Source organism: Panulirus ornatus, chromosome 10 (assembly GCF_036320965.1).
Source record: "Panulirus ornatus isolate Po-2019 chromosome 10, ASM3632096v1, whole genome shotgun sequence".
NCBI classification, from domain to species: Eukaryota; Metazoa; Arthropoda; class Malacostraca; order Decapoda; family Palinuridae; genus Panulirus; species Panulirus ornatus.
In genome coordinates this window covers 17,326,905-17,350,570 of record NC_092233.1, presented here as the reverse complement: position 1 = coordinate 17,350,570, position 23,666 = coordinate 17,326,905, and the positions used below count along the sequence as shown (strand labels likewise).

Here is a 23,666-nt window from a genome sequence, read left to right as displayed (position 1 = left end):
ATATATATATATATATATATATATATATATATATATATATATCCAAACAGTTTTTGCAAAGCTCATTTCTGGTCTGTCAATTCTTTAGGATGTATCTTATTTGGCGAAGGTATGCAGCTGTATCTTTGCGTTAGTTAATTTGACCAAATTCCCTCACGTCTGGGTAGAGCTTACGTGGTATGTCTTACACATTCCAATATGTCAAAGATCAAAATGTGGACCAAGATGATTTAGAAGGGCATGAAAAATCACACATGACAACAGCAAAGTCCCCTATTCTAAAACAAATACTAGCCATTATTTTTTAGGGTCATCTTTCAATAAAGAAATGTATAAGTTTAGGAACAGACAGATGCTAAGACAGCATAATTCTGTTGTTAAAACTTTTACTTGATTGTGAAATAATACAAGATTTTAACAGTACTGAAGTAATTCAAAAAGTAATAATCACTTTGTAGTGCGAAAAATTTTAAGTGATTGTTAAAATAATATGCCTATAAGTCTTTTTGAGATTAATCATCTTGGCAATGTGCAAATTTTCTTTCATTTAAGGAATTTTGTGATTTTTGTAGCCTTGATTAATGTTACATAATTAGGTAATCGAACTTTAAGCTTTCACCAGTGTGGTTACAAATTTAGCCATTACGGAATTTAGTGGTTTCGGAGTCTTGATTAGAATTAATGTTACATATTTATGTAACTGAACTCTAAAGCTTTCACAGGTGGTTCTGATAACGCGTACGCTTTTGCGGTACAAATTCAGCTATTTGGATGGCATGAGCCAAAAGGATTGGAGGATTTAATTATTCACTTGCCTTATATTCACTTGTCTTTCTATATTATGAAAGTGATTTTGTCTTGTTTAGTTAGTTACAAAATTATGCAACCGAACTCTAAAGCTTTCACTATACTTTTGGGGTTACAAATTTAACCATTAAGGAATTAAGATAGTAATCTTGTAGTCTTGATTAGAATCAATGTTACATGATTATGCAACTGAACTCTAAAGCTTCCACAAGTGATTTTGATGACGTGTACGCTTTTGTGGTACAAATGTAGCAAATTTGGATGGCATGAGCCTAAAGGATTGGAGGATTTCATTATTCACTTGCCTTATATTAATCTATATTTCTAAAGCCTAGTTTTTCAAGTACATCTATGCTCTAACACTACCTACAGCTATTTGCTAATAACGATCATTTCTTCGAAAGGTCTGGAGAGATACAGCAGCCCGAGACCATAACATGAAAATATAGCAAGAAACTTGTCAGAAAAGATAAAAAGTACTTTTAAAGTATGAACATTGGATGATAAGGAATATACTGAGAAAACTGTGAATGCTGATACCAAACAGACGTTTAAAAAGTTGGATATGAAACTGTTTGCACAAGATGAGGCCTGGCGGGTGTAGAACTCTCTTACTGTGCTGTACATATAGGTAAGTATGGTGTGTTTCTGTGAACAAGTGCTGGCCTGGTGTTGCTGTCTTCTTCTCGAGTATTGTGTGAAGTGTTTAATATTCGTATAAGCTGCATAAGAGAATCCATACTATAAATTCTGCTCGTGGTGTGACTATATAGTGTCAGGGACTGTGCTGGTGGCTGTCGGGTTTTGAACAACTCCCCCCACCTTCACTTCTTGGCAAGACAACATTACCCTTGACCTACTCACCCCCTCTTTGCCCTTACCTCCTGCAGGTTGGGGCGCCTCTTATTCTTCAGCCTAGACCCCACCAGAGATGGGATGAGGCCGTGCAAGCGCGGTGTGGAGATGATGATAGAGAAGCGACTCGAATTGCGGACATCAGCGTCGATAAGAACGTCAAAGAGCGGTGCGCCGTTCATCTTGAGCAGCTCCAGCGTCGCCTTCGTCAGGTTCCACAACTCGCTCCTGAAGGGCCGACCCACTTGGAAATGCTTCATCTCCACCAGGAGCTCGTAAACTGCACGATAAGAAAAAAGAGGATTTTTTTTTTAACATTCCTTTTGACTCAGAAACGAAGATTTATACAAATAAATTAGCAGCCAAATACCTCATCTTTAATCTATTTCTTTCGGAATAACGTATTCACTCTATTCTCGTTGTTTTTCATTTAAACAATACAAGGGCACATTTTGAGCCGCAAACAAGATTTACAATGACGAAGAATCATCCGGAGAAAGACTATTGGTATAGGCCTATGTAATCTATGTAATCATACTGTCCTGGATGAAATTATTGTCCTTATGTTATCTGCCGAAGTTACACTGCTTGTAATTACCAATGATATTGAGAGTAAAACTACATAATAACAAGATGCTTTACATGGCCGTCTGGCTCAAAGTAACGGGGAAGAAATAATACGGGAATGACCATAGGAATATCTGGGCTGAAATGAGACGGCCCGTGGGAGGTTAGGGCTAATCTGAGAAAAGGGAAAGAATGTCTAGACTGAAGCGAGAAAGATGGCGGGCGACCAAGGCAAAAAAAAGGAACGCCAGGAGTGAAGTAACCTGACGGGGATTGGACAGATTGAGATGACCTGACCTTTATGGATGTCCTCCTGAGAGGTGTGGCCAACATCCAGGCAGGACTGGTGGAAGAAGAGCAGATCTTTGTAGGGCTTCGTCTTCAGCAGCTCCTTCGGCACACCTTCGCCCGTCCTCAGCAACTCTGCGGGCAAGGAAGAACTCGACTCTAAGTAAGGCACTCTGTTTGAACAGGGCCTGGGCAGGGAAGGTGCCGGAGCTCCTCTCCTGATAAAATGAAACTGATAAAACTCGTCTAATGGGAAGGGAAGAGGGGTACTGGACTCTGGCGCAGACAGCACCACGTCTACCCATATATTTCAACTCATTCACACCAGTCCAAGTCCTCCTACTACTGTACTAGTTTGTGAAAGTTCCCTTCCCGGACCTGTGCACCTGCCCTTACCTGTGGACGCCCCCCCCCCCCCCCACAACCTGTGTACTATCATCCACAGGGGCGGAGGAGTAAAGAACTCTTGCCAGGGGCACAAGCCCGACAACATCATAGCCTCCAGACTCACCAGAGAGAGTGACGTCCACACGGTCGGGCATCAGGTTGTGCATCACGCCGTAGAAGAGCTCCTCAATGTAGGTCCTGTGCGTGTTGTCCTTGATCCAGCCACCACACGCGTACCTGCGACACACCTGCATTAGTTGATGTGAACCTCTCACAGCACACACCTCTGTGAGTATGAAGTTGTCAGTATACTCCTGCGCCAGTGTGAGCCTCACAGCTCGCACATGCGTCAGTATGAATCTCGGCACATGACCTGCGACAGAATGAGCTTCCCAACACATATCAACGTCAGTAAGTCTCTCAGTACGCACCTGCATCAATATGAGCTTCTCAACACACATCTACGTCAGTATGAGCATCTTAGTACACACGTGTGTCAGTATGAGCCTTCCAGTAGAGAAGAGTTGAAATTCAAAGACCGAATCAGGGGAAATGTACCTGATATTGTTAGAGTTGTGGACACAACTTACTAAGATGAGGTAGCAAGGAGAGGAGAACACAAGGGCAAGATGAAGAGGACTGACCCTTCAAATGAGTGACAGATTTAAGGTTCGGGAAATAGTCGACTATGAGCCATTCGAACAATACATAACGAGAAGGGTAAACGTAGAAAAAAAAGTACGATGGTAATGATAAATAATCCTTCAAGGAATTCCAATGAACTGGGGGAAAAATATATATGAGGTGAACAACAAAACAACAATTCAAGATGATGCATGATGCAGTCAAACACGCATTTCTCAAAAGATGGCAAGGTTCTAACACTGGAGGATTTCAGTTATAAAGAGATACATTTGGGAGGGGTATCTGGGTTCTCAAGGGAGACAAGAGACTCAGATTTTTAAGAGCGTATATAAGAAAATGAAGGATTCTCGGATCAAGGGAAACCTATACACCATCATTACTAGATGTTACCTTCACACACAGTAGCAACTGAGGGTGTCATACAAGACACAACAACTGGAAAAGGTGGTCATATAAACTCTGAAGTCCGATCCATATGGTAATGGGAACATGAGAGCAGGAATCAAAACCTGACTCGAGGAGTAGATGTCATCTTGGAGCATCATACAGAACTCAAGTCATTTCCTTTATAGCTAAAGAATGCAAATGGAATCCCTGGCACTCTGGTGGAAGGACCCGTGAACTTTTCAAGTAAGTACGAGGATCATGGGCACTTTAACCTCAAATTCTGGGCGAAAGGTAAAAGGAAAAAAAAAAAATAGTCCCTGAAAAAGTAAAAAAAAAAAAAAAGGAGTTTTCCAATATGCTGTGAAGAAGACACAGACGGCACTCCGGCCACCGGGTATTTGAAAGGAATAGACGATCAGAAAGTATCCCCCTAGACTCATATTCTCTCTCTCTCTCTCTCTCTCTCTCTCTCTCTCTCTCTCTCTCTCTCTCTCTCTCTCTCTCTCTCCTCCCATTCTCCCCTCAATTCCTACAACCCTTAACCTTATATTCCGACATTTCCAGCCTTCTTCTCTGATGCTCTTACAGCCTCAGCCTACCCCACACTCCACATCTTACACCTACAACCTCAGCCTACCCCCCTCCCCCCCAACACACACACACACACACACACACACACACACACACACACACACACACACACACACACACACACACAATCTTACATTCTCTCCAACAACAGCCTCCCCTTCTTACATCTCCTACCTCGTAGGTCCCTCGTCTCACCTTCACCCTCACGGTTATCATCGCAACACCAAAAATATCAATTTCTTTCGGTCGGCTGATTCTCGGTAAACCACTTGCGACTTTGAAACGCTTGGGAAGCCAAGATACCGGAAGGCAGGGCAAGGTAGTATAAGGCAGGACAACGTGGTATGAGGCATACCAAGGTGGTATAAGGCAGGGCAAGGTAGTATAAGGCAGGGCAAAGTAGCATAAAGCATAACATGGTAGTACAAGGCAGGACAAGGTGGTATAAGGCGTAACAAGGTGGTATAAGGCAGGACAAGGTAGTATAAGGCAGGGCAAGGTAGTATAAAGCAGGGCAAAGTAGCATAAAGCATAACAAGGTAGTATAAGGCTGGAAAAGGTGGTATAAGGCGTAACAAGGTGGTATAAGGCAGAACAAGGTATTACAAGGGATAACAAGGTGGTATAAGGCAGGAAAAGGTAGTATAAGGAATAACAAGCGTAAGAAGGTGGCATAAGGCAGGATAAGTTAGTATAAGATACAACAAGGTGGTATAAGGTAGGACAAGGTAGTATAAGGCATAACAAGGTGGTATAAGGCAGAAAAAAGTAGTATAAGGTATAACAATGTGGTATAAAGAAGGACAAGGTGGTATAAGACAGAAAAAGGTAGTATAAGGTAAGACAATGTGGTACAAGGCAAGACAATGTGGTATATGACAGAACAAGGTGGTATAAGACATGACAAGGTAGTAAAAGCAGGAAAAGGTTATATAAGGTAGGACAAGGTGGTGTAAGGCAGGACAAGGTGGTATAAGGCAGGATAAGGCGATATAAGGCAGGACAATGTGGTACATAAGGCAGAACAAGGTAGTATATAAGGCAGGACAAGGTAGTATATAAGGCAGGACAAGGTAGTATATAAGGCAGGACAAGGTAGTATATAAGGCAGGGCAAGGTTGTATATAAGGCAAGGCAAGGTAGTATATAAAGCAGGGAAAAGTAGTATATATGGCAGGACAAGGTAGTAAATAAGGCAGGACAAAGTAGTATATAAGGCTGGACAAGGTAGTATATAAGGCAGGACAAGGTAGTATATAAGGCAGGACAAGGTAGTATATAGGGCAGGGTAAGGTAGTATATAAGGTAGGACAAGGTAGTATATAAGGCAGGACAAAGTAGTATATAAGGCAGGACAAGGTAGTATATAAGGCAGGACAAGGTAGTATATAAGGCAGGGGAAGGTAGTATATACGGCAGGGCAAGGTAGTATATAAGGCAGGGTAAGGTAGTATATAAGGTAAGACAAGGTAGTATATAAGGCAGGGCAAGGTAGTATATAAGGCAGGACAAGGTAGTATATAAGGCAGGACAAAGTAGTATATAAGGCAGGACAAGGTAGTATATAAGGCAGGACAAGGTAGTATATAAGGCAGGACAAGGTAGTATATAAGGCAAGGCAAGGTAGTATATAAGGCAAGGCAAGGTAGTATATAAGGCAGGGCAAGGTAGTATATAAGGCAGGACAAGGTAGTATATAAGGCAGGACAAGGTAGTATATAAGGCAGGACAAGGTAGTATATAAGGCAGGACAAGGTAGTATATAAGGCAGGACAAGGTAGTATATAAGGCAGGACAAGGTAGTATATAAGGCAGGACAGGGCTACTCACTGGAAGAAGTCTTGGCAAGGGTCGACATCAGTGTTCATTGCCTTGAGGAGGTTGGAGGCCGCGTGGACACATTCCTCCGTCACACACACGTCCTCCTGGCATGTGCCCTGCAGAGGAAGGGTCAGTTATTGCAAGGGAGAAATCTCGGGTTCCAGGGACACCCTGCCAGTGACATCGTAAGAAGGGACACTGGAGTGTCCTGGGACACTCTGGTGAGGTTTGCCTAAGTGACAGGAAGGACAAGAAAAAAAAAAAGCATTTACATTTACAGTTTTATATTCGAGTTAGAAAAGAAATTGGAAAATGCTACTGAAAGACAAAATCAACAGATATGCGAAATAAAATAAGGAAATAAATAGTAAATGCTGTAAATCATAATAATAATAATAATAATAATAATAATAATAATAATAATAATAAGTAATAATGATAATAATGATAAAAATAAGAATAATAATAATAATAATAATAATAATAATAATAATAATAATAATAATAATAATAATAAATGATAATGATTATAATAATAATAATAATAATAATAATAATAATAATAATAATAAAGTTCAAAAGAAACCTTTTGATAAAAAAGAACTTTATAAATGGAACCACAAAAGCGTTTCCCTGTATGTTAGAATAAGTAATCTCTCACACACACACACACACACACACACACCGGAATATGCTTCCAAATGATGTCAAAATGACGAGGAAAGTAAAAAGTGAGGAGGATTGGGTCAACTTACAAAAACCTGACAGACTCCAAAGCTGGTTTGATATATGGATGATGAAATTCAAGCCGAACAGAAAATGTAGTGAGTGCAGGATAGAATGAAAGTAGGACTCAATGCGATTACTATTATCCATCAGGAAAAAAAAAAAAAAACTTCAGGATTCTCTGTGTGAGTAGCTTTCAAGTATACGGATAAGGAAATATCCAGCCAACTGTGTACATCCTACATAAGGTCGGAATCAGAACACGATTCTCAGGTTTGGTCACCACATCTAGAGAAGCAAAAAAAAAAAAAAAAAAAAAGAGCTAATAGAGAAGGTCCAGAGGAGGACAAGAGATGGTAATAGAATGAAGGGAGCCGAACTACTGGGAATGGAAGGAAGAAGAGTGAGGGGTGAGCTAATCACAAATCGTACAGTTTTTAAAATAGAATGATGACGTGGACAATGAACAATTTTTCGGGATAAATAGAGACAAAATAAGCAGAGGACATAACATGAAATTCAGCGGGTAACTTGTTAAAGAAAAACGGATGTGAGTAAGTGGTTTCATAAGAGTGGTGGATGAATGGAACAGAATGACTGAGGACGTGCTTAACGCAGACATCGTATATAAATTTAAGAAATTGTTTGATGGAAAATGTTCAGGAGTGTAAAACTCCCTCCCCGTTATGCACAAAATAGGTAATCACACATTGTGTGATAGTAAAAAAAATGTTCAAGACATGGGGAGGAAGAGCTTAAGACGAAAGAGAAGGATTGGTCCTCTTATGAGAAAGCAATTACGTTTCAAAGTATTCTGAAAGATGGACCATTAAAAACAACAGATAATGGGAGGGGTAACTGTACTAAAGAAGTGCATAGTGGCGTTGATAATAATATTATAAAATCCTCCCAGGAATTTAACGAAACAAAAAGTATACAATGATACTAACGAAGGAACAATCAGGATGGAACAGGATGCAGAAAAACATGTACTTCTCAGAGATGGTACAGCAATGGGGAATTTCAATTATACGAAGAAAGATGAGGGAATTTAGTTTTTTTCGCGGAGTACACAATGGAAACTTTCCTACACTAGCAGACAGGAGGGGAAGAGGAGTCTAATCATCTAAATCCAGATCAACTCTCTTGCCGCAAAGAAAAAGCTTTCGAATGAAACACTGAGCTTGAAATTCTACAAGCCTAGTCCGGCGTGAAGAAACACCACTGCAGCAGCTGGACAGTGGGTGGGTCAGGTAACTTTTCGAGTGATCTGATATGATGGAATGAGAGACCATTCCTCATGAGAGCTATGAACAGATCATTCCACACAAAATAACATCTTCTGTTGAAGATTTCCGGTAGTAATTCGCCCAAATGCATGAAAGAAATATATATTTCGGGAGATCCAGCTTGGGGGCATGATGGCAATCAGAACACAGCCTTCCCCTACAGTAGGCGCTGAGTTCCTCCCTCTTCTAAAGGAGGGCACATTGATAAGCAACATAAGTCTACTCACTTGTCGCTTCTCCCTGTGCCGTGGCTCTGATTGGTCCTTTGTCTGTGACGTCCTCCCACCAGGCACCTGCTCTGATTGATAGTCTGCTCTTGACGTCACCAGCAGGAAGGAGACAAAGCCTAGGAGACAGAGTAGCGACACACACAAGGCACCGATGCGCACACCCTCACTGCACACTGTCCGTTCTCCCGCATCTCCTCCTCCACAGTTCCTCTGGACCGACGACCCCTTCTTCTTCGTTCCCTCGGACGGGTCCTCCTCACACATTGGCAGCTTTGTATCAGCCATTTTTTGCACACGGACCTCGATCGCTCCCTCTGCGAGTCAGTCGCCCATGCATCCGTTAACCCCAGGAACACTCCGGCTGGTTCTGGAAAAAGAGATGATTCAATGAGCAACGTACTCGAGAAGGACGGCCTTATCAGCAGATGCCAACCACATTGTCACCAAGTGTTCCATGGTTACTAGCGTGTTGTCAGTCATTCGCATGGTAGCAGTCACCAACATGGCATTAGTCATGAGCATAGCTTCAGTCACTAGCATAGTTGCAGTCACCAGGATAGTACTAGTCATGACCATAGGGACCCTTCACTAGCATAGCATCCGTCACTAGCATAGCACCAGTCGCCAGCATTGGCATCAGTCACGAGCATCGCACCATTCATCAACATAGCACCGGTATGATACCAGTCACTCTAGCATGCACCAGTCACTAGCATAGCACCAGTCACTAGCATAGCACCAGTCACTAGCATAGCACCAGTCACTAGCATAGCACCAGTCACTAACATAGCACCAGTCACTAACATAGCACCAGTCACTAGCATAGCACCAGTCACTAGCGTAACACCAGTCACTAGCGTAACACCAGTCATTAGCGTAACACGAAGCCAGTCAATAGCATGGCAGTACTTCCCAGAATGGTACAAGTCACCAGCTTAACACTGCTCACCAGAAAAGTGCTGATCACCAGCATAGCCCCAATCTCCAGCATAACACGTCACCAGCACGGCTCCAGTCACCAACATAGCACCAGTTAACAAGAGAATAACAGTAACCATCATGGTACCAGTCACCAGCATAGTATCAGGAACCAGCATCCCACCAGCCCTAGCTCGTCACAAACACAGTATCAGTCACCAGCATGACACCAGTCACTAACATAGTAGCGGTAACCGGCGCGGCACCAGTCACCTGCTGAGTGCTACTCACCACATGGCTCCAGTCACCAGCACGACACTATTCACCAGCATAGAACCACTCACCATATAGTCACCCATCACCAGAATAGAACCACTCACCATATAGTCACCCATCACCAAGATAGAACCTGTTATCAGCATGGCACCAGTCAATAGTAAGTCACTACTCACTAGACTGGACCCAGTCACTAGCATGGCACCAATCACCAACCACCAGCAGGGCGCATGTCACCAGTATGCAATATTCACCAGTGGGCACCAGCATGCCATTCGTCACCAGATGGCAACAGTCACCACTTGTCATCAGTCACCAGGACAACACCAGGATGACGTCAGTCACCAGCATGGAAACACCCAACAGCAGAGCACCATTACAGCGTCACATCTTCACCCACCAGCAAAGAGCAATCGCAGCGTCACATTACACCATCCCAGCACAGCGTCACACTACACTATCCACCAATACAGCATCGTAACGTGCGACATCTCACTACCCTACACAACGTCACACTACACCATCCACGACACAGCACCATCACACCGTCACATCTCCACCCACCAGCATAAACGTCACATCTCCACCCACCAGCATAAACGTCACATCACCCTCCAGCATAAACGTCACATTTCACACCGCACCATTCACCGGCACAGCGTCACACCGCAACAGCCACCACCAGTACAGCGTCACATCACACTACCCACCAGTACAACACCAGCCTAGCGTCACCAACAAGCGTAACACTCACCAGCAGAGAGTCACACCACCCCAGCCACCAGCACAGTACTACCATACCTTCACACCTCACCAGCCACCGGTACAGCACTACCAGAGCTTCACACCTCACCAGCCACCGGTACAGCACCAACACAGCGTAACCATTCACCAGTACACCAACGCAACACCCACCCACTCACCAGCCAGCCACCAGTACAGTGAGACTCAACTGTTGTGATGCACCGAGCCAGCGGTCGGTCGTCACTGGGGGCTGGGGAGGGCAGCCCGCCCACCACGTCACGTTTAGTCGTTTCTTTCCTGACCCCCGCTAGGCTAGTATGGGGGGGGCTTGCTAGGGGCTCCAGCAGGCTAGTCTAATAAGAACCTTAATCAGGGACTTTCAGGGCTCAATAAGACTCGATCTGGGACTCTGGCAAGGCCGTCAAGGGCTGCAGCTAGTCGGGTCTACCTTGGCTGCTTCTGTCGATGCTTCTAAGAAGAAATCAAACATTGTCTAGATATTTTCAGTACCAGTTGGACGCCGTTTCCCCACTTCACGGAGGTAATGCCCACGAACAAACGAGACAGAGGCCTCGTTCGCTCATGTCCACTCTAATGCTATCATTTTCTACTGCACCACACCAGAGCCTACCATCCGTAGGTCAAAACTTCGGTTTTTCCTCACCACTTCAGCCTACTGACAGCACGTCACCACCCCCTTCCCATCCCCCATATACCACATCTCGCCACTTTGCTGTCTCTCGCCTTCCTGAATATTCAGGCCCCGGTACCTCAAAGCCTCTCTCACCCCATCTCCCTCTCGGTCTTGCCCTCCCTTCCCCATGCTTCATTCGCTTCTATACCGTAGTCAACTCTAGTTATAATCTTCCTTCAGCCATCCTTTTCTTTTCTTTCTTTTCCACAATCCTACCTTACCTAAGATATGTGAATACGTAAATTAAATAAACAACATTTGCTACAATTCAGTCGAACATCCTATCACCAAAACTCATTTCAAACAGCTAGGCAGCTCTTATCTGAATCTAACTTAAAACACAGTAACTCTGTCGATACCTCACTGATAGCTTTACCAGGTTTGTTACTGTTGGTCAGGCAGGACTCCAGTATTAACAGCTCACTATCTGGCCAACTAATGGCCAATATACAAACCATAACAGATGTTACATCCACATTGGCAAGACGAGGCAACTATTCAGAACAAATAGCCATGATTGTACCTCAGCAGTTACACTCTGTTAGTAACATTCATTTCACCAATGACTACCAATCAGTGGATGATGAAATGATTATATTTTGAATGTGTCATATAGACTTCAGAAGTTGTGTTATAGTTAATTTTGAAGTAAAATCTTTCTTTACAAACATTGCACTGGAGGGTAATCATGAGTATCTGTGTTGACAACCTAAACAGCGACACAAACACTAGTATGGGTTAAGCAAGTTTCAATCTAAAGAATTCTTTATCTGTCATCGGTCAATTATTTCTTTGTGTGAAAAGCTGGGGTTACCCAGTAGGCTAATCATTAGCTCATCCATTTTTGTCACCATAAAGTTAAATGGTTGAAAGTTTGTCATTCACACTGTGAACCTGTCTCAAAGACAATAAGTAAACGATTCATTTTGCTTTAAATGTCTGTATATGAGATTCCTGTTTCTCAATTATTTGAATTCCCAACATGACGCTGTTTAGCTCGGATGTGGAATGAAATTAAAAATACCATCGCCTTTCTTAAATGAATATTAGTTTAATAGCAATATATATATATATATATATATATATATATATATATATATATATATATATATATATATATATATATATATGAAAGCTACAGTAACTGGTCTATACGTGTCAATATATGCTTTTTATCTCAATCAAGTACAAAAGCAACTTGGTAATTTTAAAACCACACGAATATTCCACATAAACTCTGGTTATTGCTAATTCCACTCTGAACAGATTCATAGTAAAGATAAAAGTACATATAAACGATTTCCCATCAAAATCTACCTATGTGTAAGTACATTACTTAAGCATTGCTGAAAATTTAGTGTCCAGTGAAACCACCTATCCTGGCCGATGGGAAATGCGGTTATAAATTCCTTATGAAACTTGCTACTTCATAACCCATTTCATCCATAGGTTAACATTAGAATGGTCCTTAAAAGCAAAAAAAAATATCCAATCTCTTTTTATCAAAAAATTTTATCGTCTTTTTTTTCTTCTCAAGGTCAGAGCCACAATCGTCTACACTCGACCAATATTAAGTGAGGGAAGAACAGACGTGTTTTGCCTGTTCATGTTGTCGGCAGCTCGGAACAAGACAGTATAATCAATACGTATTAATTGCCTCATCACCATATCGCCTTTATCAGCGATACGGAATTGCGACGCTCGTAACAACATAATTTCGGAGGGGAAAGATATTTCAAGCCATCGAAGTTTGGGGATTCAGACTCCATGATGAGACGCGCATCTAACTTTGGCAGTGTACTACCTCTGTACTAGCCAGTAGCTGACTGTACAACCACCTAGTAATACTGGAGGACATCGTGTCCTACGGGAACAAACCCCATCTCCGTGAAAATGAGGTCCCGACAGAGAAATTGTATTCCCAGATAAATCTCATTGGATTTTGATTGATAGTGTCGTTTTAACTGTGTGTTTTAGCGTAAAAAAACATTTAACTTCGAATGGAAGGATTTTCATCTGAACTAGGAATCATTGTGTCTATATGTCACGTTTAAGTATGTTTTGGGGCAGTCATTATCTATTAATTTTTGGTGTTATTCGTTACAACATTACGCACATTATATATAATGCGCATATTCTTTATAGGCACTGATGATGATATGACTAATAATTCTTATGTATGTATATATATATATATATATATATATATATATATATATATATATATATATATATGAAGAATGTGTGGAAGTCGAGAACATTATCTCGGAAAGCAAAAATGGGTATGTTTGAAGGAATAGTGGTTCCAACAATGTTGTATGGTTGCGAGGCGTGGGCTATGGATAGAGTGGTGCGCAGGAGGATGGATGTGCTGGAAATGAGATGTTTGAGGACAATGTGTGGTGTGAGGTGGTTTGATCGAGTAAGTAACGTAAGGGTAAGAGAGATGTGTGGAAATAAAAAGAGCGTGGTTGAGAGAGCAGAAGAGGGTGTTTTGAAATGGTTTGGGCACATGGAGAGAATGAGTGAGGAAAGATTGACCAAGAGGATATATGTGTCGGAGGTGGAGGGAACGAGGAGAAGAGGGAGACCAAATTGGAGGTGGAAAGATGGAGTGAAAAAGATTTTGTGTGATCGGGGCCTGAACATGCAGGAGGGTGAAAGGAGGGCAAGGAATAGAGTGAATTGGAGCGATGTGGTATACCGGGGTTGACGTGCTGTCAGTGGATTGAATCAGGGCATGTGAAGCGTCTGGGGTAAACCATGGAAAGCTGTGTAGGTATGTATATTTACGTGTGTGGACGTATGTATATACATGTGTATGGGGGTGGGTTGGGCCATTTCTTTCGTCTGTTTCCTTGCGCTACCTCGCAAACACGGGAGACAGCGACAAAGCAAAAAAAAAAAAAAAAAAAAAAAATATATATATATATATATATACATATATATATATACATATATATATATATATATATATATATATATATATATATATATATATATATATATATATATATATATATATTTATATATTAGAAGCCCCAGTTACGAACAGAAGACCACATCAAGGCCGAGCGTTACCTAAATTATGCAAAAGTCAATGAAAAGCAAATAAAAGAGACAAAGGAAAGTATTTACGAATTTTCGAGGGAATAAAAAAAAATCATGTCTCAAAAAGTGCCAGGCCACAGTTGTTGGGAACTACTGAAAGGGTAGAGAGGTATTTGTAAAGGAAACTTGGCAAAAAGAAGAAAGAGTATAGGAGACAGGGGAGAACCTTGAGGGACACAAATGTTGATGGAGAAAGTGGGAAGAGGCTAATCCATCAACATCTACACAGCCTGATTGGCCAGTGAAGCTAGATACGACGGAGCATATTGAGGGAGAGAAAACAAAAGAGGAGAGCTTTGAGATGAGACCCCCGACGCCACACCTTGTCAAAAGCTTTGGAACATAAAGGGCAACTACATAGGATTCCCCAAAATCTTTCAGGGATGACGACCAGACATTATTAAGACAAGAAAGAATATCACAAAGTGAATCTCGCCTAACAGAAGCTGTATTGATGATCAGAGAAGACTGTGACATTCAAGATGTCTGAGAATATTGATGCTGAGGAGGGTTTCAAAGACTGTGAAAATGGCAGATGTCAAAGCAACAGGACGATAGTTAGAGGGGGTCATTACGGTCACCCTTCTTAGAAGATAGGATGTACCAACGCATGCTTTCTAAGACGAATAGATCTAGGTCTTTTTTTTTAAAAAACAGAAACGGAACAGACGAGCGAGCACAGACGCAAGTACAGAAGCACACTTCCAGGACCCGGGAATGGATACAATCAGACTCCTAAACCTTGTTTACGTCCGGAGAGAACCGCTTTTCTCACAGTTCAAATGGAGATTACAGAGAGGGGCATAGACTACTAAGAAGAGCATCAGGGAGTGTAGGAATGTTAAAGCCGTTAAAGGTTAAGCTAGAGGAGAATCGGAAACCAAAGAGAGTTGCTTTGTCTACTGGAGAGACAGCTGTTGTACCGTCAGACCGGAAAAGTGAAAGAAAGGTAGAGCGACAGAATGTAGGTAGAGATGCCCTTACTGAAAGACCTGGAGGCACTATCAGTGGATGACGAAGAGAGGTTATTGCACTTCCTTGTAATACATGAACACGCTTCGCCTCAGTGATTACGGACATTGATAAATGCTGAATATATATATATATATATATATATATATATATATATATATATATATATATATATATATATATATATATATATCTTTTCTTTCTTTCTTTCAAACTATTCGCCATTTCCCGCATTAGCAAGGTAGCGTTAAGAACAGAGGACTGAGCCTTTGAGGGACTACCCTCACCTGGCCCAATTCTCTGTTCCTTCTTTTGGAAAATTAAAAAAAAAACGAGAGGGGAGGATTTCCAGCCCCCCGCTCCCTCCCCTTTTAGTCGCCTTCTACGACACGCAGGGAATACGTGGGAAGTATTCTTGCTCCCCTATCCCCAGGGATAATATATATATATATATATATATATATATATATATATATATATATATATATATATATATATATATATATATATATATATATATTTCATGTGTGGCCGGATGGCGGCGGGAATGGATGTATGAATATGTACATGTGTATATATGTATATGTCTGTGTATGTATATGTATGTATACGTTGAAATGTATGGATATGTATACGTGCGTGTGTGGGTGTTTATGTGTAAACATACCTATGTGGGTGGGTTGGGCAAAGTATAACAGAGTATATATATATATGAAACTATCCTTGATGAGGAGACAGCATCTAGTCACAGACAAAACAAAGAACAGATATGAACGACCGTAAAAATGACAGGTAAAGTCAGGAAAGCCGTTTGGCTTTGGCAAAGCTTTCTCACCTCTCTCGCGCAGCCGCGCATGACGGTCAACCTCCCTCATGACGGAGGCGTCGACGAGCGTTCCCCAGGGCGGCGGAAGTTGGTGCCTGCGGGAGTGTGACGTCAGAGGTAAACAAGAACGACATTTAGGAGTCATAATGCATGAACGACACGTTCTTTGGTAAACAGTATACGTTTAACAGGTGTTCTGCCTGAACCTTAATTTCTAGGAATAATTATGGTACCATTGCATATATATATATATATATATATATATATATATATATATATATATATATATATATATATATATATATAGATGATAGATAGATAGATAGCTAGATAGATAGATAGATAGATATGCCATTTCTCGCGTTAACGAGGTAGCATTAAGAACAGAGGGCTGAGCCTTAGAGGAAATATTCTCACTTGGCCCCCTTCTCTGTTCCTTCTTTTGGAAAATTAAAAACGGGAGGGGAGGATTTCCAGCCCCCCTCCCCCCTCCTCTTTTTGTCGCCTATGACACGCAGGGAATACGTGGGAAGTAATCTTTCTCCCCTATCCCTAGGGATGATATATATATATATATATATATATATATATATATATATATATATATATATATATATATATATATATATATATATATATATACATATATATCTCGCAAGAGGTCACAGTGCACGTAATCTAGTATATGCTGATAACCGCGAGTAAAATGAAACATAATACGTTCCCAAGTGCACTTTCGTATAATGATCACATTGTCAGGGGAGACACAAGAATGAGAGAAGACGTTGAACAAACAGTTGATATACAAGGCAGAGACGCAGCTAAGACGCCATTGGTAAACAAGCGTTACCACCAACCTGAACACCGTTATAATGACAGCAGGAGAAAAGTCTGGTTTATATAAACTGTGTGACACACATACGCAGTTATATATCCAGAGCATAGTGCGTACTGCTCATAGGGGGGGGGGGGGTAGGGGCAGTCAGCCTGCCTCCCAGCCCTGACACTCACCAGCTCTCCCCCCACAGCAACACCTCCCCTGACCTGACACTCACTAGCTCTCTCCCCTACAGCACACCCCCAGATGGAGGCTGGGCTCCACCACCCCAGCCTGCCCGGCTCGGTCACTCCCTAACTGCCCCCACCAACCCCCACCACTCCCTCAGGCGACGACAGCCTCCCATTGGTAGGAGGGAGACACCGCCGTTGGCTACACTGTGCTGGTTCCGTTGTGTATCCTTCCGGGGTCGTCTACCCTGACCCCCTCACCAGCACCATCCCGGCCCCGCCCCGCCCCGCCCCGCCGTAGCCTTCCTCACCCCCACGTTAATCCTCTACATCCAGAATAATGTTTCTCCTCCACAACACCACCACCATCCACCCATCCCTATCCATACTGTCCCTCCTCACCCCGCCATCACTATAGTCTCCCCCTCATCCCGCTACCACTATAGTCTCTCCCCACTCCGTCTCTAGTCTCTCCCCCGTGTGCTCCACACCTGGTGGCCAGGGTGGTCACTGCTGGCCCGTGTGCTCCACACCTGGTGGCTAGGATGGTCACTGCTGCTGGCCCGTGTGCTCCACACCTGGTGGCCAGGGTGGTCACTGCTGCTGGCCCGTGTGCTCCACACCTGGTGGCCAGGGTGGTCACTGCTGCTGGCCCGTGTGCTCCACACCTGGTGGCCAGGGTGGTCACTGCTGCTGGCCCGTGTGCTCCACACCTGGTGGCCAGGGTGGTCACTGGTGGCCCGTATGCTCCACACCTGGTGGCCAGGATGGTCACTGCTGCTGGCCCGTGTGGTCCACACCTGGCGGCCACGGTGGTCACTGCTGCTGGCCCGTGTGGTCCACACCTGGCGGCCAGGGTGGTCACTGCTGCTGGCCCGTGTGCTCCACACCTGCTGACCAGGGTAGTCACTGCTGACCCGTGTGCTCCACACCTGGTGGCAAGGGTGGTCACTGGTGGCCCGTGTGCTCCACACCTGGTGGCCAGTCATCACGTACACGTGCTACGTACATACCACCTTGCGGTCTCCCGAGCCCATTTGGTCACACCGGGGGCGAGAGTACACAGTCCTCGCTCAGGGTGTCGATGACCTGGTCGAATTTTAGGCCCTTCTTACGTGGAAGTGAGGCTGTTTCCGGTGGTAGAAGTGCCGTTGAGGAGAGTCCTCCACCCACACCCTCCCCTCCCCACCTCGCCCAGGAATCCAACCCCGCCATCCACTCAACCCGCCGTGTTGTTTGCATACCCTGTGCAAGTACCCTAGACTGGCAAGTCACGCTTTGCCATGGCTTGCTGAAGCCTCTGTGTGTGTGTGTGTGTGTGTGTGTGTGTGTGTGTGTGTCCTCCTTGGGTCAATGCTTCCTCCTCCGTGTCTGTTTCTTCCTGATGTCTTCCTCTATCAAAACAAATTATAATGAGATCACATCAAACTCCCTGATCACCAACAATAGAATCTAAGAACTTCTAGCATCCCATTCCCGTAAAGAATATAAAAAAAAAACATGGAATCATATACCTCAGTAGTGGATTCTAACCCCTGACATATCATGTGGCATGCCGGTATGCTAACCATTGGATTCCAATCCCCCGTCACATCTCGTAGCCTGATCCCGATCCCCCGTCACACTTTGTGGCCTGAGAAGGCAAGGGATAGTCCGCTCGCCTCACTCCTTCAGGTTACGAGGTGTGACGTGGCACTCATGTTCCAATTGGTTGGTCTGAGGCCACTTTTGTCGTCTCGTGGTCCAGTTGTTAGCATACCGGCCTGCCCAAGCGGGAGGACAGGGGTTCGAACTGTTGACGCCCAGAGGTAATAAAACGTGAACATCTATCTACTCCATGTGTCCTGTACATATCAAGATGTACTACATCTAAGCATTTCAAGACTTTCTAACCATTTTCTTAACGAATCTTTAACATAATGTAGAAATCTGACTTTTTTCTTACTATTTACGTGATCATTATAATTTCGTATAGACGTAATTCATGTGATGACACCATCCTTCATCATCACAACAACCAGAACTATAATCACCACAACCATCATCATTACCATCACTACAGAAGCCACAGCAATCCCGTTGTTTGTAGTCACTGACACCGTCGCTGCCACCTCCCAACACCTGTTACCACTACCAACAGCAACCACGACACAACACCAGTTACCGTTACAAACACTACCACCATCTACTAACACTGTCGCCAACACCCACTACCACTACAACCATTACAACACCAAAACTATCAACATCTACCACTCCGACTACTATTAACACCAGCTACCATTACACATCCAACTACCATCACCAGTACAACACCTACCACCACTACAACCACTGCCACCAGCAGAGAATCATGTCATGTCCCATGACCTCTTCTGACAACACAATCAACCACCACAATATCAACCCGTTACCACTACGAATCAGCACCTTCCACTTGAAATACCACACTATACGCTACCACTAATTACACCAACATCAAACTGTCGATACCACCTCAACCACTACCATCCCTTCACTCCCAGGTCCTCAATATCCTAAACCATCAAGAGCCGGTATCACTACAATCGTCACCAACAACTAAGGCTTGTACCACAACCTTGACCACTAACACCACAACCACTATTCAAATACATTACCAACTACAACCATCTCCAATGACACTGGTACCAATACAACCATCTCCCATGACACTGGTACCAATACAACCATCTCCCATGACACTGGTACCAATACAACCATCTCCCATGACACTGGTACCAATACAACCATCTCCAATGACACTGGTACCAATACAACCATTATATCCCAAACAGATAAAATGACCACAACTATAACTATGTAACCATAACTACTGGTACTATTTATACTAACTGAATCCCACCGAAAACATCTTCAGTGTGATGCATGCCATACCAAATGGTACCAAATCAACCCATACGAATGCACTGTAACGTTCATCCACGATAGATAATTAAATAGATTTCCAGTACTCGCTCCTTACGTATTATTCATATAAAAAAGAAATCGAACTTAGGGAGGGAAGATGTGGCAACGGTGTTACAGTTAGGTTTGCACAAGGGCTACTTAAACGGTCAAATGTGCGACTCCTCTGACATTTTTAACCATTGTACGTTTGTCCTCTCCTCACGCCATGGAATCAGGATGTACACAGAAATGACATTTATCTGGTAACTCTCAAAAGGTATTCTGGCAGTATAAGATGGTTTTAACCAGTAGAAAATGTGTACTAAAGGATGTGCCTAGTTCAGTTGTACTTGTTGACTTTGTGACACTCGTTAGGACATCAACCCCGACCTCAGGGTCTAGTGAACTATTGTTCCTCGACCATGAATGATGATGATGCTAAATACACCGTAAAATGAACATTAACGACGTGATGCAAATGAGGTTTAAATACTTCCAGTGGCATCCGGGAGGGGCAAATATTTTTCATTTATCCTCTCCTGTTGTGTGTCCATGACAGTTTAATCTCAGACAAATAATGTTGTTAAAACTTTAATTTTCTTTTGTCCAAAAAAGATAAGAATGCCTTAATTCTGGACTAAGTCAGGAAAAACTTCTATACTCAAAAAGATAATAAAATATTCCATAATACTCGCTTGGCGCGGTGGCAGTCAATAAATATGAAGCAAACAACCATGATATATATCACTATAAACAATTTAAAAAAAAAAATTCGATCCTAGGATTGTGATCAGCATGGAAAAAATGTGTCGACCTAACCAGGTGTTTCCGAGCAAATTCACTTGAGGAAAATTAAGATGTTTCTTTCATGCCAAACATAATTTGTTTCAAAATTGGAATATAACAATGAAAGGCCTCTCTATTTAAGATAATGATACAAAATACTTGATAATGCTTGGGGGTGGGGGTAACAGATGAGCCCTGGCAGCAGGGATACATACAGACAGCTCACAAGAGATATAAAAGTGGAAAAAACACGTAGAAATCATCAGAAACCTATCTTCCCTTAGTAGCGATTATCTACTGCAATTTTGATATGTTCATTATCTATTTTATGCCATCTTATCATTCTCATTCAATGTTTTGAAAAAAAAAATTCACAATGCAACTGACTTGATGCTGGGAATGAGAAATCTTTGAAAGTAAAACAATTCATGTGAGTCATTATAAGAATAACCAGAGGCCATGACAAGATACTAATTAGTTAAGAAGTGCAAGAAATGGTGAGAGGGTGGATGGCAGGAATGAACTTACACATGGATATGGTGAATGCCAACAATTTACAATAATTTAAAGGCTACTTGATAGTAGAGAACTCTCTTGCGATACTGTATGAATAATATAAAACCAGTAGAACTTTAGGAAAAGAATCACATATGACCTGTTTCAAGAAAATTGAGGCAGAAGATGAAATGGGCAAAAGATATACGGGAATACCCTGTTTAACATTCAAGATGTATTCCTGGAGACAAACATTTAAACATGATCACTATAAAATGTGTGATAATGAAGATGCATTCCTAGCCATATTATTTATTACCTATAAGTACTCTCATTTTCATCTCCGAGATATACTTTTTCTTATCCCCTTCGGAGCATTTTTGGCACTATCACTTGCAAACACTTTTCCAGACACTATGTGTATAGATGATTCACATATATTCTTTAAAATGATGAAGGAAGTGAAAGATTGAGTTTTCATGTGTAACTCTGAAGTAAAGAAGCAACTTAGATGGACCCAGTTCTCCGGCTACTGAAAGAAACCATTGTGAGAGAATGGCCCAGGGAGAAGACCCACCTCCCAACATGCTTGCCCTTGACCCAAATCTCAAGCAACTGAGAAAAAGAAAAATCATGAAAGGGTGGTTTAAAGAGACGACCCCACCTCCCAACATGTCAATCCTCATACATTAATTATAAGGACAAGATGACTATCTATGATGGCATAATTCTTAGAGGAGAATTAGTTTTTCTTTCCTTCATGTGCTAGGCACTAAGGGAAAAGATACACTCGGGTGTAAATTCATGTCACCTGAGAACCATGAATTCACTAAATCATGGACGACTTGCACACCATACTCGTCTAGACAATCTGCAGATTGTCTGAGAAACATGAAGCTCAAGGATGACTATAAGAGAAGGTAAGGACATATCTCTGTCATCAGAGGTCGACATTAATTGGTGACAGCTGACTACTACGGTCAGTTCATGAGAATGGACACCATAAAGGAATATCTGAAGCTATTATAAGAAAATTCAACTTTAAATTTGATTCACATCGAGTACCTGATGTACTGTAAGTGACAGTGGAACCCCTAACCAGTTCAGATCCTTCATGAAGGCTTGAAACTTCACTCATGAGACTTTCCAACCCTGCTCACCGTCATGCAAATGGCACAGATATTCCACAACAGCAGCATGCTTATCATCTTTTCATTCTTTCTTATCATATCTGCCTGGGGTCAGATATACTTTTATGGTGGGTATCAAAGTCTGTCCAATTCCTTGAGTAGATGTTCTGGGCTTATACTCAGGCTTTATGAGGTGTAATGAGGATGTTCAGAAGTCTGAGATATGAATCTTCATGAGTACTGCAACACCTCATTTCTTATCACCACTCACTTTTCAGTCTTAACAGCAGCTGACAAGTGAAGTACAGAAGTGCAATCAATCATCAATACAAAGAAGATGAGGAAAGAGAATACCATCAGCAAGAGAATAAAGTAAGTCAAACTTCGTATTTCTGTCACCCATAGTAAAAGGTGATGGAAATATTTATAGATGGAACAACAAATCGCTGTAATCCTCAACACCATCATGCATCATCCCTTAAAATCCTCTCAAGTCAACACCATTGCCACACACACTGGAGCATAGCTCTGAAATACATTTAATTTGTGCAGCAATGAGAACACTGAGAGAGAAATGTTACAACGTCAAGCAGGAGGCTTGTGGTACCTAAGGAGACTAAATTTGTAAATATATTTCATCTCTAGAATGTACGCTCATTATACAACCATTAACATGTTTGGGTTCCATATGCCTTTTGTTTAAAGATTACATTTCATTTTTTCTGGTAGATGTTAATTCTTTGAACACACCGCCTGAACCTTTTGTTGTGAAATTCGTTGTTGCTTTAGTGGAGCGTTAGTAGAGAAATATATAATGATCCATAATATCTATGTCTTAAATCCATATCCCTATTATCTGCCAAGTAGTTGATTTTCCTTTCCATTCTACTATTGGAAAAGAGACAGCAATATAAATTCTGATGTACAAAAAATAAAAACATACACTAAGCTCAACAATGTTGCCGGAGAGCTCATACCCAAAATCATCTTCAAGTGTTGACAGAATGTTGGATTAAAGTATTCATATAAATCAACTTCATCAGACCCCAACCAGGGTTTCACCCACTAATCGTAGCCTACCATAACCTTAGCCATAACTCAAGGGTAGCATAAGAGAAATGACGAATATATATATATATATATAAAACTGCTGGTTTCCGCGTTAGCGAGGTGGCGCCAGGGAAC

At 42.3% G+C, this 23,666-nt stretch overlaps 1 protein-coding gene across 2 annotated transcripts in view; it reads right to left on the bottom strand.

Annotated features, from left to right (window-relative positions):
- LOC139750812 (uncharacterized) overlaps positions 1–10,658 on the bottom strand; it is a 105,439-nt gene extending 94,781 nt beyond the window's left edge. For both annotated transcript variants that reach the window (XM_071665577.1, XM_071665575.1), the window contains exons 1-6: positions 10,589–10,658; positions 8,591–8,960; positions 6,358–6,464; positions 3,029–3,141; positions 2,527–2,652; positions 1,689–1,942 (exon numbers count right to left, since the gene is read on the bottom strand). In XM_071665577.1, coding sequence (XP_071521678.1) covers positions 1,689–1,942; positions 2,527–2,652; positions 3,029–3,141; positions 6,358–6,464; positions 8,591–8,878 — 888 coding nt within the window. In that variant the 5' untranslated portion in view covers positions 8,879–8,960; positions 10,589–10,658. The remainder of the gene's footprint in view (positions 1–1,688; positions 1,943–2,526; positions 2,653–3,028; positions 3,142–6,357; positions 6,465–8,590; positions 8,961–10,588) is intronic.
- Positions 10,659–23,666: the final 13,008 nt, after the last annotated feature.